Genomic DNA, 12,826 nt, shown 5'->3' with positions numbered 1-12,826 from the left:
CTTGCTTTTGCATATCGTTGCTAGGGTAACAAGACCTTGTACCTCAAATTTTGGTGAAATTACTTTTTGGATTAATGGTCAAATAATCAGTTAGGTGATATCCTGTCCAAATCCTAGCTATCTTATCTAAAAAAAAAAAAAAATGAAGCCACCACGGCATGGCATTTGATAGAGTGCTTCGGCTGTCATCAGTATGTTTTGTTTTGTGTGTGTGTGTGTGTGTCTGTCTGTCTGTCTGTCTGTCTGTCTGTCTGTCTGTGTGTTTGCTCTCCTGCCTTAAAGGTAGGGAATCCCATTTGCATGCCTTAAATGAAGAGTTGTATAAATACAGTGGTATGTTGAAGAGAGTATCATTTTAAAAACTCCCATAAAGTATTGAAAGTGGAAGGTAACATTTAGTACATTTTTACCGACCGTTAGATTTTGAATTGAATTTTTTTCGGGGCTCACCGTAAATTCCAGTACATTACTAGGCTACCTTTGCAGACCCATGCACTGCATGTATGTCCATCATGTATATTTTGTGAAGAAAGTTCATCAAAACTTACAAACATTTCTATATACATTCTTGCCACACACTCTATATGTTATTACATCAGCTCTTATACTTTTAGATTTGTGTTTATAGATAAAAGATACAGAAGACTGCAACAAAAAAGCTTAAGTGTGGCTGACACACAGAACTACTGAGTAGTTGAGTTTTGTGCATTATTCAAAATTGTAAATAACTGTTGACTTCCAAATTTCTCAGCAGTGGCCTAAACAAGTCCCCTGAGGTTCATATTTAATGCTTTGCTGCATTTTGGGAGGTCTGTAAAAGGTATCCCCTACCTTTAACAGTTGACATTTTGTAGATATGAGGTCTTGTCACCCCAGTGGCGATACGAAGGTAAAAACCCCAATACAGGCAGCACTATTTAATTTCTGTAATTATGTGTTGACTTATACTTTATGTTCACATCTTGCACAGTGCACACATTATTTGGTCATAACTTTGTAGATAACTTGGTAGAGTAATCCTACCCATGTTCTGGCTGTGACAGGTGCAGGCACTCCTTGCGGACAAGAGAGTGGAGGAGGCCCTCAACCTTGCCAAGAATTACAGGAAAGCCGGACTCGGCAAAGAGAAATTCCTGAAGGTAATATCTCTAAACTTAGTACAGCATAATGTGCCATGTCTTTTACAGTAAACACTCTCTTTTCGTGTTTTTTTTATTCTATAATCTTAATTTGGAAATAAATATATTCCATGTATTCACTTTTTATTTTTTAATGTGTATGCATTTATAGATATCATATTCTTTTCTCATTTATTCACTATATCCCGTAGCAACTAAGTTGTCAGGGGGTTACTTTGGAATCAGTTGTGTTACACAACCAACACATCTCGTTTGACTGTGTGCTCTTCTGGCCACATTTCTGGTCAGACACCATTCAAATCTGCTATGGAGGTGTATTATGGAAAAATGTTTGCTGCTTATTTTATTTATTTTTTTTTGGGGGGGGGGGGTGATAGCTCCCTCTCTGTTCAAAGTCTTATTGGCTAGTGTGAGACTAGTGTGAGGCATAATATATGAAGAGTTTGTTCGCAAAAACCGATAAGTCCATATTTGCCAAATGGAGATATTTGCGATTAAAGGTCAAGAAAAATAGAGAGAATAATAAGAAATTTTTTGCTTCTTTTGACCATAACTTCAACAATGTACCTTTATATGTAGTGACCAATATATGATTTAAAAGGTATTATTTTGTACTTTATGACAGAGACCATACTTCAGAATCTTCAAAAATGGACTTATCGGTTTTTGCGAACAAACTCTTCATATGATTATTTATTTTTTTAATTGCCTGTATATGGTGTGAACCAGAGTGAAAAAAAAAAAATAGATTTGAATTGCCAGTCATTGCGATTCAAATCACGCTTTTTTTCAATGCGCAGTGGTGGATCCAGAGGGGGGCGCACCGGGCGCCGCCCCCTCTTTATATTTTGTTGAAACAAAAGAAATAAAAAGAAAAAAAATGGGGAGGGGCACGTGTGCCCTCCTATGAATGCTGTAAAGGCGCCTCCCCTTTACGGAATTCCTGGATCCGCCCCTGAATGCGTGTGAATGAGCTTTCATGACATAATGTCTGTAACTCACCTTCCTCGTCCCTCCCATACTTACTAGATGTACAACAGGATCCAGCAGCAGGCTGGGTTCATCCAGCTCGCCCAGTTCAACTTTCGGGAGGCCGGTCAGCTCTTCCAGGAGGCCAAGCTGGACGTCAGGGAGGTGAGATTGACGTTTTGACCGCTGGGATGTGACCAGTGCCACTGCTTCTTTGCCTCTTAATTTTTTTGTCTTTCAAATTTGATTGCATTCAGTTCATTTTAGAAATTGAAGAAATTAAGCTGGTATTTCATGTACAGTGAGGAAACCAATAAAGAAACCAGTAGCTTGAGGGTTGTGATTCCCTTTAAAATGCTACTTGACAAAAGATAAAGGAATATTGGCATTTAAGGAGAGACAATGATACATAACACTTGGTTTAAAAAACACAGAAAAAAGACATAAAACAGAAATATCAACAATACAATCTGTATTCACCAACTACAGAGGAAGCTCGTTATAATGAGCTCCTTGAAACAACTGAAATTTCCTTGTCATATTGATTAATCTTGTTTATGTCATGGATAAAAACAAATAAATAAACAAAATAATGTAAAAGGAATAGGACCTGCAAAATTACCTTGTTATAGTAGGTCTCACATTGTATACCGATCATATTAGAATGAGTTTCCTCTGTAAACATATTTATTGATGTGGATTTTGTCAAAAAGATGGCCTGAATAATTGTTATGAAGGGTTTTTTTTTTCCTTATTTTTTTTTTTTTTTGGTGCAAATGCCGTCTTCAATCTGGCTTATCAAGTTTGTTAAAAAAAAATCCCCTTCTTTCCCATAATCTTTTTCAAACTGTTTCACATAGAGGATGTATTTGATTTTTCTGATATGTAATAGGCATGATGTACATGGAATAGATTTCACCCTAAACCACCACATTATTGACAAATGATAACAGGTCCTCTTATGAAAGCTGAGTGTATAAAATTTAAAGGCAAAATACACTGTACATGAAATATTCAACATCATGGTACAAAGGAAATGCACAGCAACTTCATGATTTCAATTTTACATGCTGGTTGATGTCCTGTTGAAGATGACTTTGTTATTGAAGATTTTTTGTCTCCTTTTTTTTTTTTCTAGTCATAAAAAAGCACCACTCAGGATACTAAAGAATCTGTGGGTAGAGCTGGTTTGTAAAGTAAACAGTCCAAAGCAAACAAATGCAAATTGCGTTACCCGCAGCAGGCATTTTCACAAATGTCATGCATTTTACATGCTCTGTCATGCACAGTCAATTGTTTTGGAAAAGAATTAATCTCCTTTTAGTAGTTGTGTTTAACATTACCCACATCTTTTCACAAGCTGTTATGCCTCCCCATCCTGTTTGTTGAAAGGGAAAAGAAACCCAATGATGTGAATTTGGTAAATGCAGCAATGTCAGCAGAACACATCAGATAAAAGTTTGAGGAGTATCTAAATTGTACAGACCGTTCCAAAGATGAATATTAACCTTTAATGTTTGAGTACCACTATCACTGGATAGGGAGACTAAGATGGTTTGTAACATTGTGCACAGGTAATGATATAAAGAAAATATAAAGAGAATTCCACAAAATTTCATTTTTAATGAAAAGCACGCATTCTCTCCTCCTGTCTCTGACATGTGTTTAAAGGGACTGTACAGTATTGGTTGAGGTGGGAATTCATGTTTTAAACATTCCTAAGTGAGATAATGAAAAACCTCTTATGAAATATAAAAGAGCATGTAATTTTAAGAAGGATTCAATGTTTATTTGATGAAAATTGGTTTTCAAATGGCTGAGATATCCAAAAAAGTGATAATAATAAAAGGCGCAGGCCACGCCTTTTCTTACGATCTCTTTGTTTCACCTTGTTTTTGGATATCTCAGCCATTTCAAAACAGATTTTCATCAAATAAACTTTTGATATCCCTTAGAATTGCATGCTCTTTGACATCTCATAGAGTGGTTTCTGAATATCTCGCAAAACGTTATAAGCTGAATCCTCACCTCGACCAGAACTGTACACAACCTTTAAGGGGTTCTGGGACAATTACCCCAGACCCTTCCTCTGACCCTAACCCTAACCCAAACGCTAACCCTAAAAGTAACCTCAATCCTAATATCAACTCTATCCCTAACCAGTATTTGGCCAGGGGGTACATGTAGTTGTCCTCGGTGATACACTGTAATTGTCGTAATTATGGTTGTTAAGGGTAATGTACTTCCCCCTGTTTTCCGAAAAAGGTCCTTGTCAAATGCTTTTTCATGTTGCTAGTAGGATGGACAAAAAAAAACCAACGACAACAACAGCTGTCCTTAAAATGCTGTAATCCTCCTTGATCTTTAATCACCCTTGATTTCCCAAGATCCTTGATCTCTGATCACCTGTGATCTTTTGAAGGCAGTTCAGGCATTAAGGAACATTTCAAGAAAACATTGAAGCTTGTCACAGCAAGAAATCAAATGGCCATTGGACCATCAAAAGCCATTTGACATTAAATGAAACATTGTTGGGTTCGATGATTAGTATTTGAATACTGTTGAAAAGGCATTGATTTAGTCGATTTATTTACAGTGCCAAAGTAACATCCACAAAGTAACCTGACAGTATTTGTGTGTTTTTGTATGTGGGTGTCTGTGTGAAAAGAAGAGGTCACGTCACCTTTTGCCGTCAATGTCGACAGTCTTTATATGTTCACCCGCAATACAGGCTCTTAGAGACATGCACTTCCTACACTCAAACTTATGGCAAAGATTGAATAGTATCCCCTCCCCCTCCCTCTACACACACAGACAGACAGAAGCAGACACACACACACACACACACACACACACACACACATTCACCTGTTTTGGTTCCACGTGTGACATAAGTTTGAAAAACTTATGTCCCCTTTTGTGAAGTCTCCATAGTTGTGGGCAATCATGTTTGTGGGTTTGTGGGCACAAGCTAATTTTAAAGATAAGTTACACACTATTCTCTCTGAGAACTAAATTCCCCAAAATTATCTGACAAGTAAAAGACAGCTTTAAGGAATACCAAACTTCCCACTGTATCACTTTACGCCCAGAAGGTACTGCAACATTTTCGTTTGTGATTGCCTACATTTTTTGCATTCAAGAATGGGTTGTCCAACTTAAAGGGATGATATAGTATTGGTGGATATGAGGGTTGGACTTTTAACTTTTTTGCAAGATACCAAGAAACCAGTAATGAAATAATACAGAGTATACCATTCTAAAAGGAATTCAAAGTGTATTTAATGAAAATCGGTTGTGGAATGGCTGAGACATCCAAAGACATAGTAAAACAAAGCCATCGTAGTGAATGGTGGGTCCCACCTTTTATTAGGAATGCTCGGTTTGGATATCTCCGCCATTTCAAAATCAATTTTCATCAAATAAATGGTGAATTCTTTTGGAAATTCCATGGTTTTTCGTATTTTATTACTTAGCAGTTTCTCATTAATTCACCAAAAAATGTAAGAAATGTGAAATTAGGTCTTAACCAAATTAAATGATCCCTTTAATCTAGATTCATTCTGTGGAGTATTAATACTAATGTAATGGAAACATTTATCCTGCATCACCTTCTCCAATTTTTGCTGCAGGGTCATGAATAGCTCAACTCAGCAAGTAATGTCTAAGTACTGCATAAGCACATTAATGGGTGTGTACAGTTCTGGTTGAGGTGAGGATTTAGCATTTAACGTTTTGCGAGATATTCAGAAACCACTCTATGAGATGTCAAAGAGCATGCAATTGTTTATTTGATGAAAATCGGTTTTGAAATGGCTGAGATATCCAAAAACAAGGTGAAACAAAGAGATCCTAATAAAGTTGTGGCCTGTCGCCTTTTATTATTATTACTTTTTTTTGATATCTCAGCCATTTGAAAACCAATTTTCATCAAATTAACGTTGAATCCTTCTTAAAATTACGTGCTCTTTCATATTTCATAAGAAGTTTCTCGATATCTCACTTAAGAATGTTCAAAACATGAATCCCCACCTCAACCAGTACTGTACAGTCCCTTTAAAGTGTAACTGGTATTTGTGTTTTCTGTGCCATTGTGGTGAAGATGTGACACTCTGAAGACCTTTGACCTTTAACCTTGCCTTTCTTTCTTTTTTCTGACTCCCATCCATAGCTCATCTGTCTCTTCCCCAACCTCCTCCCCTCGTCCTCAAACTTCCACCGCGCCATCCCTCCCCTCCACGACTTCGCCGACATCAGCCAGGTGGTGCGGGGAGACGCGGCGCGGCTGGGGGCGTGCAGGGCCTTCCTCAGGGATTTTCTGGCTGCCGTGAGGGGGACGGACCAGGCCGTCGGCATCAAAGGGGTGAGTGTGAGGGCCACGCCCAGATTTGGGTGTGTCCAGTTTATTGATGCCCATTGGATTCACAAGCAGATATTTTATACCTCTTTAACTAGCCACAGTAAACATATTTTGCATTAACATCTCTGTGACCCTATTTGACTGTATCTGCCTACAGTGTATGTTTGTATGTGTGCTTGTGTGTCTAGGTGTCTGGCTGTATGTATGTACATTTGTATACATGTTTAATGTTTTTGTGTGTGCATGTGTGCATGTATAGTACATGTCTGTATGTATGTGTGTAGTTCTGTTTGTGTATTTATTTACAATCTGTAATGTATTTAAGTGTGTGTATGTATTTAACAACAGATCTAGATACAACAGCATGATTGCTATCTCTGTCACAAAATGTTTGTGTGCTGCCACCTGTTGGTGAAACTGGGACGGTGTGTCTTAAAGGACAAGTTCACCTTCATATACATAAGGATTGAGAGAATGCAGCAATATTAATAGAACACATCAGTGAAAGTTTGAGGAAAATCGGACAATCTTTTCAAATGTTATGAATTTTTAAAGTATCTGTGCAGTCACTGCTGGATGAGAAGACTACTACAGTGTATGATGTCACATGCGTACAACGATATAAGGAAAATAAAACTTTACTTTATGAATAAAGTGCATGTTTCTTCGACTTGTCACTGACGTATGTTATGGGTAATATTATTCCACCTGCCTTCTGAAAGAGAGAAGTCAAGTGTTCTTTTGTAATGCGAGATAATTGGAAATATGTTGATTTTTCTTTATTCTTTCTTTATATCGTTGGACACATGTAACATCACAAGCTATAGTAGTCTTTTCATCCAGCCGTGACTGAGCAGAAACTTCAAAAATTCATAACTTTTGAACGGATTGTCCGATTTCCCTCAAACTCTCACTGATGTGTTCGACTAATATTGCTGCATTCACTCAATCCACATGTCTATGAAGGTGAACTTGTCCTTTAAGTGGCTCCTCTGTTTTATAGGTGACTGGATGACTGGATGCTGGTGAAAAAGTGTGGCAAGTTAGCCCACTGAGGATGGGCTGATTTTTCTATAACACACGTTTCCCATAGACACCTGCCCTTGTATTCTCCGTACCATTCTTCAGTGGGTCAAGCTATATGCTTGGGCACATGAAAGACATCAGCGAAAGAAAATGAAGAGTTTGTTTGCAAAAACCGATAAGTCCATATTTGCCAAATGGAGATATTTGCGATTAAAGGTCAAGAAAAACAAAGAGAATAATAAGAAAATCTGTGCTTCTTTTGACCATAACTTCAAAAATATACATTTATATGTAGTGACCAATATATCATTTAAAAGGTATTATTTTGTACTTTATGACAGAGATCGTACTTCAAAATCTTCAAAAATGGACTTATCGGTTTTTTGCAAACAAACCCTTCAAATATTTGACATTTTTCCTCTCATTCATTTATGACATTCACTCTAAGATATTCCCGATGGAATCCCATTTTCTTTGCTCAAATTTCCACTCACATATTTCCAAAAGGATTGATGTGTGAACAAATCTGTGTGTTGCAACTGGTTGTCAAATTGCCCTACATCAAAGTAAATCAACACCCACATTCAGTGTTACGATAGAATCCATGATGAAAAAATCGTGGGCATACATATTTACAAATTAAAACATGGGTTGGACAACTCAATGCAAGAATCATTAAGTGTGTGTGTTTTGCCAATTTGAAACCTTATCAGGAAGTTGACACTGCTCTGCTGAAGCTGTACGCCGAGGCAGATCCGGACCAACTCATCGCTCTGATCTCCGGCGAGAACGCTTGTGACGCAGAGGACAGCTACGAGACGCTGTCGAAATTCGGCCGTCATCACGCCCTCGCCCTGCTGCATCGCTACCACGGCGATAACGAGCAGGCCATGGCAATATGGGCCAGGTGAGATGATACTTTTCTTTGTTTTCTTTTTTTTTTGTTAATGATTTTCGTTCTGTTTTGTATTGTGTTGTTTGGGGAAGTGGAGGTTTAGTGGTTGCCATGCCTGTCTTGTTACTATCAGGTCCATGGATCAAATCTCGGCTGCAATTCTAATGTCCCTGATCAGGAAGCAATCTTGTGTGCAATCTTGCCATCCCCTCTCGTAAGAGGCAAAAACACTCTGTCCTGTGGATAGGACAGAAAATGCAGGTCCTGTGTATGGTGGAGCAAGAACTCTTGCATGTTAAAAGGAAAAAACTAAGGCAATTGAACTTCTTTTTTTCATTACAAAGAGCAGGATGCTAACCAGGTGAAGTGATCCAGCCCCGTACCCCCACCAGAAAATGGGTAAATAATGCCAACCCCTCGTGGTTTGCCCCAGATGACCAGTAATAGTCAGCAAACTGTATCAACAGAGCACATTCTACATACAAAGAAAAAGATAAGATAAAGATTGTTTTAGGTTTTAGATCCATTTACACTGCATGTGAAGCATAAATCAAAGAAAATTGTGTGGCGCTCCGTCGGAATGAGTCAAAAGTCGCAAAAAATGAAATCGTAGTTATGCCTATATGTGAATTCTACAGACTCTAAGCTTTACACTGATATGTAAATCAACTCATTTCGACATCCCTATAGATCATAAAAACGAATATTAACTACACTTATGATGTCAGTCCATTTTCTAAATAACGGAGAAAATCGCTCTCAAAGTTCAGGTTATGTTCAAGCTCACAACCTGTTTCTTTCACGGGACGAAACAATACAACAGTCCTGCTTAGCGACGGCGTTTACGCTCCATCGCACGCACAACCATATAAGGCGATAGCTTGGGTGTGTAAGATAATTAACCAATCGCAGGACAGGTCTATCATGAACGATTCTGACCAATACGGTAGTCCGAATGTAAACTTCGGGGCGTTTGTGTCCGTGCCGCTGCCGCCGCATGAATGAGTCGGTACGCGTTGTGTGTCGGCTGCGGTGTAGTTTGCCCCAAGTTTTTAACTCACAAACAATAGGAAACAGTAGAAAGAAAAAGGCAGGCAATGCGTATTACGAAAAGCATCTATAGCGAGAGCGTTGATCGCTTCCATTCTCCTCCCATGTTGTTGTCAATGGAAACTATACAGGATGCGTTTAGCAAGTACCAATACCTAAATCGAACCTGAGAACCTGTTGTAGGCGGGCACGCAATGTGTCTTACGAGAAGTGTCTTTTAGCGAGGGCGTTGATCGCTTCCATTCTCCTCCCATGTAGTTGTTGTCAATGGAAACTAAAGAGGATGCGTTTAGCAAGTACCAATACCTAGATAGAACCTGAGAACCCATTGTAGGCGGGGGTTCAAAATGAAGTTAATTAACGATAGTCGTCTTTTGAAATCGTATTCTTTGCGTGTACTAAAAACCCTCAAATTACGCACATGGTCGTAATGTTGCAGAACATAAAAGACTGCTTTCGCGTCTGTTCTGCTGAAGCTGTATACCTCCGTAACATTCTGAATTCCCGCCATATTAGGCACATTTCCTTTATAGGCGTTGCGTCCTCAGTAATTATCGCTTATCAAGCTTGCCAATGCTGCACGTACTATACGTATCAGAAGCAAAGGTTGATGTAGGCCTGACAGCTTCACGTTGGGTTTATAATAATGACTGTATCCTGAATATACTTCTTATTCTTGGTCACTTTTGTAATACCATAGCATATAAAGAAGCGTTAACTTGTAGCTTAAGTTTTTTTTTCCCTCACATTTACAGTTACAATTTTTCTGCATTTGTGAAGTTGAGTATAGATAATTATACTGACATATATTCTGAATTAATACTTTACGGAGGCCTTACTCATTTCGTTTTGTATTCACAAACCTTACTAAAATAAATGATTGCTTGATTACTTTCGGCTAAAGGAAACACCGGAAAAGGAACCGCATTTAATGTGTGTGTGTTTGTTTGTTGTTTTTTTAACGAACCTAAGCTAATAGCGAACCATATTTCATTGTGTGATTAACGAACCTTCAGAATAATCAATTGAATTCCCCCCCAAAACAAACAAACAATTCAATGTCATGCGTTGTCAATAGTGATGAAAGGCCCGTTTTTATTTAGTAGTGTGCATGTCTCAATACTCCTGTGTTTCTTTTTAAGGATGTAACTCTCCTTATGATTGCGATTGATGTTGAGCTATTTCTTTCCCGCAAGCTTGAAAAGGAAGCAGCTAAAATTCAGGCAAGGAGACAAGTTTTTTTTTTTTTCCATGAGATACAATCATTAAGACACACAGTACATTTATTCCCGAAAGTTGTGTGATTGCTTATGCGCTAAAGAATTGTGTCCATTATAATGTATCAGGCACTATACAAAACGGTTGAAATCTGCTGAAAGTCGAACTTCGGTTTTTTTTTTTTATATTTCATTTCCATTTCAAGCGGGGATAGACTATAGGAATTAGTTTGTCTATACTGACAGGAGACACTAGTTTTCCAGTACATACTCCGCATTTAAACAGTCGCCATATTTTCGTGGTCAGAATCAGATACACACGTCCATACCTACCTGTAATAGTCCGCATAAAAAAACAAGCACGCCAAACAAATAATTTGATAGAATTAATAGAACCCTCAGCGATATCATGCATGGCAGATCAAATCAAGTTCAGTAGGTGAGAAAGCTAAATGATGTTAAAAAGTTGACTTCTTTGCGTTTCTCTTTCAGTTTATGAAAACAGAATTACACTATTGAAGCGGATTGTCTTTGTTTTCAACCATTGCCATACAAAGCATTTTTAGTCTTCTGAGCAAATCCGAATCCCTATATACTTTAATTTTTGATTGATAATGTAATAACACTGGTTATAACTTTAAAAAGGACTCGCAAATTCAAAGTTTCAAACCGTATACTAAAACATTATATTGAACACGGTGTATTTCAAAAAAACATTTTGAATGCGTTGTGTGTTAGCATGTTAATGGAATCAATCTGCCTTTTATTTTCCGTACGTAAAGCGCACAGATACAAAACCAAATGTTACCAAATACAGTGGAATCCATTGTACGGGGTGGTATTATCATTATAAGTATATCCCTTTCCTTTTTACTTTTATTATTTGCTTGAAGCAGTAGTCAAACCATGTGCCATTATCGTAGCGACATCACTTAGGAATTAGAATGTATGAAGATAATGGTTACTCATTTATTTCACGCTATTATTATAGCATTTGCATTTTCCAACTGTTATTGACAGTATTATGGTACTGTATGGTTACGATTACGAATGTTGGTTATGAATTCAAAAGACTGGTTCATTAATCGAACTATAAAGGTAGCTGTTTTGAAACGGTAGTTCGGTACAAGTTCGAAACGCAAACGAAATCATCGTCATAGGGGGAACTGATACATGTAGCTCTAGAAAACTTGTTTAGCCCAATAAAGATTACCGTATGCAATCCTTGTAAAATGTTTTGACTATGGCCATCTGTTGAGTATTTTGAGAAATTATATAAAGAATATTGTTTGGATTATGCCAAGAATTAGTTTGAACTATGACAATAAAAATGCGTGGTTACCCCAACAATGTCGTAGTTCGATGTATAGACATGATGGGTAAAGTGAATTCATGACTTGTTGACTAATCTTTGCTGATTGATGATCATTTCTGTATTAAAAACCATCAGATAAGTCTCGTAGATGATACCTTTGTAATCGTAGTCAAAATTCTGTTGAGCGATGAGACGAAAACCAACAAACAAAATGCCATGTATCATCGCTCGAGTTTCCAACATTTGGCGTCACCCGACCAACAATAAGTGACGAATCAAATGGAACATTATATTGTGGGAAAGCGGACTGTGTTACGATTTTGAAATGTTGTGAGCAATTCTTTAAAAAAAAGAGAGAGAAAATGAGGCAGAGTTCAACAAATTAGAAAAAGCACGTACATGCAGGCGATCATGTTTAATAGTCAAAGTAAGAGATTACAATCGGCCATGCGGATGTATATGATTGCCTTATTTACATGTCTGATTTCTATAAACTATGTTATATTTAAATTTAAGTTCCCTTCCCTCCTTGATAAAAGTTGTGTTGGATTTTCGCTATAGGCATTTATTAGGACACGCTATAAAAACGACAACAAATGACTACTATACATCAAGAGATGACCTATACATGAACTACAATAATTCTGTACGTTCTGATATAATGCAACTGCTTGTTTGTTTGTTTGTTTGCTTGTTTGTTTTGAATTACCATGGTCTATGTCAGGGGAAAGATGAAGAAAAATAGTAGAGTGTATCACTCTCAAATCCGAATGATTGCGATAAGTGTGTATTCCCGCCCTTTCTATACAGGTAAACGATTTAAGCTTGGTATGCTATTATAAAAGCCTTGTGTCA

At 37.6% G+C, this 12,826-nt stretch overlaps 1 protein-coding gene across 1 annotated transcript in view; it reads left to right on the top strand.

Annotated features, from left to right (window-relative positions):
- Positions 1 to 12,826, top strand: part of LOC140226226 (transforming growth factor-beta receptor-associated protein 1-like) — a 74,250-nt gene that overhangs the window by 17,231 nt on the left and 44,193 nt on the right. The window contains exons 12-15 of the mRNA XM_072306715.1: positions 1,044 to 1,139; positions 2,169 to 2,273; positions 6,280 to 6,471; positions 8,208 to 8,401. Coding sequence (XP_072162816.1) covers positions 1,044 to 1,139; positions 2,169 to 2,273; positions 6,280 to 6,471; positions 8,208 to 8,401 — 587 coding nt within the window. The remainder of the gene's footprint in view (positions 1 to 1,043; positions 1,140 to 2,168; positions 2,274 to 6,279; positions 6,472 to 8,207; positions 8,402 to 12,826) is intronic.

Source organism: Diadema setosum, chromosome 3 (assembly GCF_964275005.1).
Source record: "Diadema setosum chromosome 3, eeDiaSeto1, whole genome shotgun sequence".
In the NCBI taxonomy this organism is placed as follows: Eukaryota; Metazoa; Echinodermata; class Echinoidea; order Diadematoida; family Diadematidae; genus Diadema; species Diadema setosum.
The sequence above is the reverse complement of the archived record's forward strand: the minus strand, read 5'-3'. Positions and strand labels throughout refer to the sequence as shown.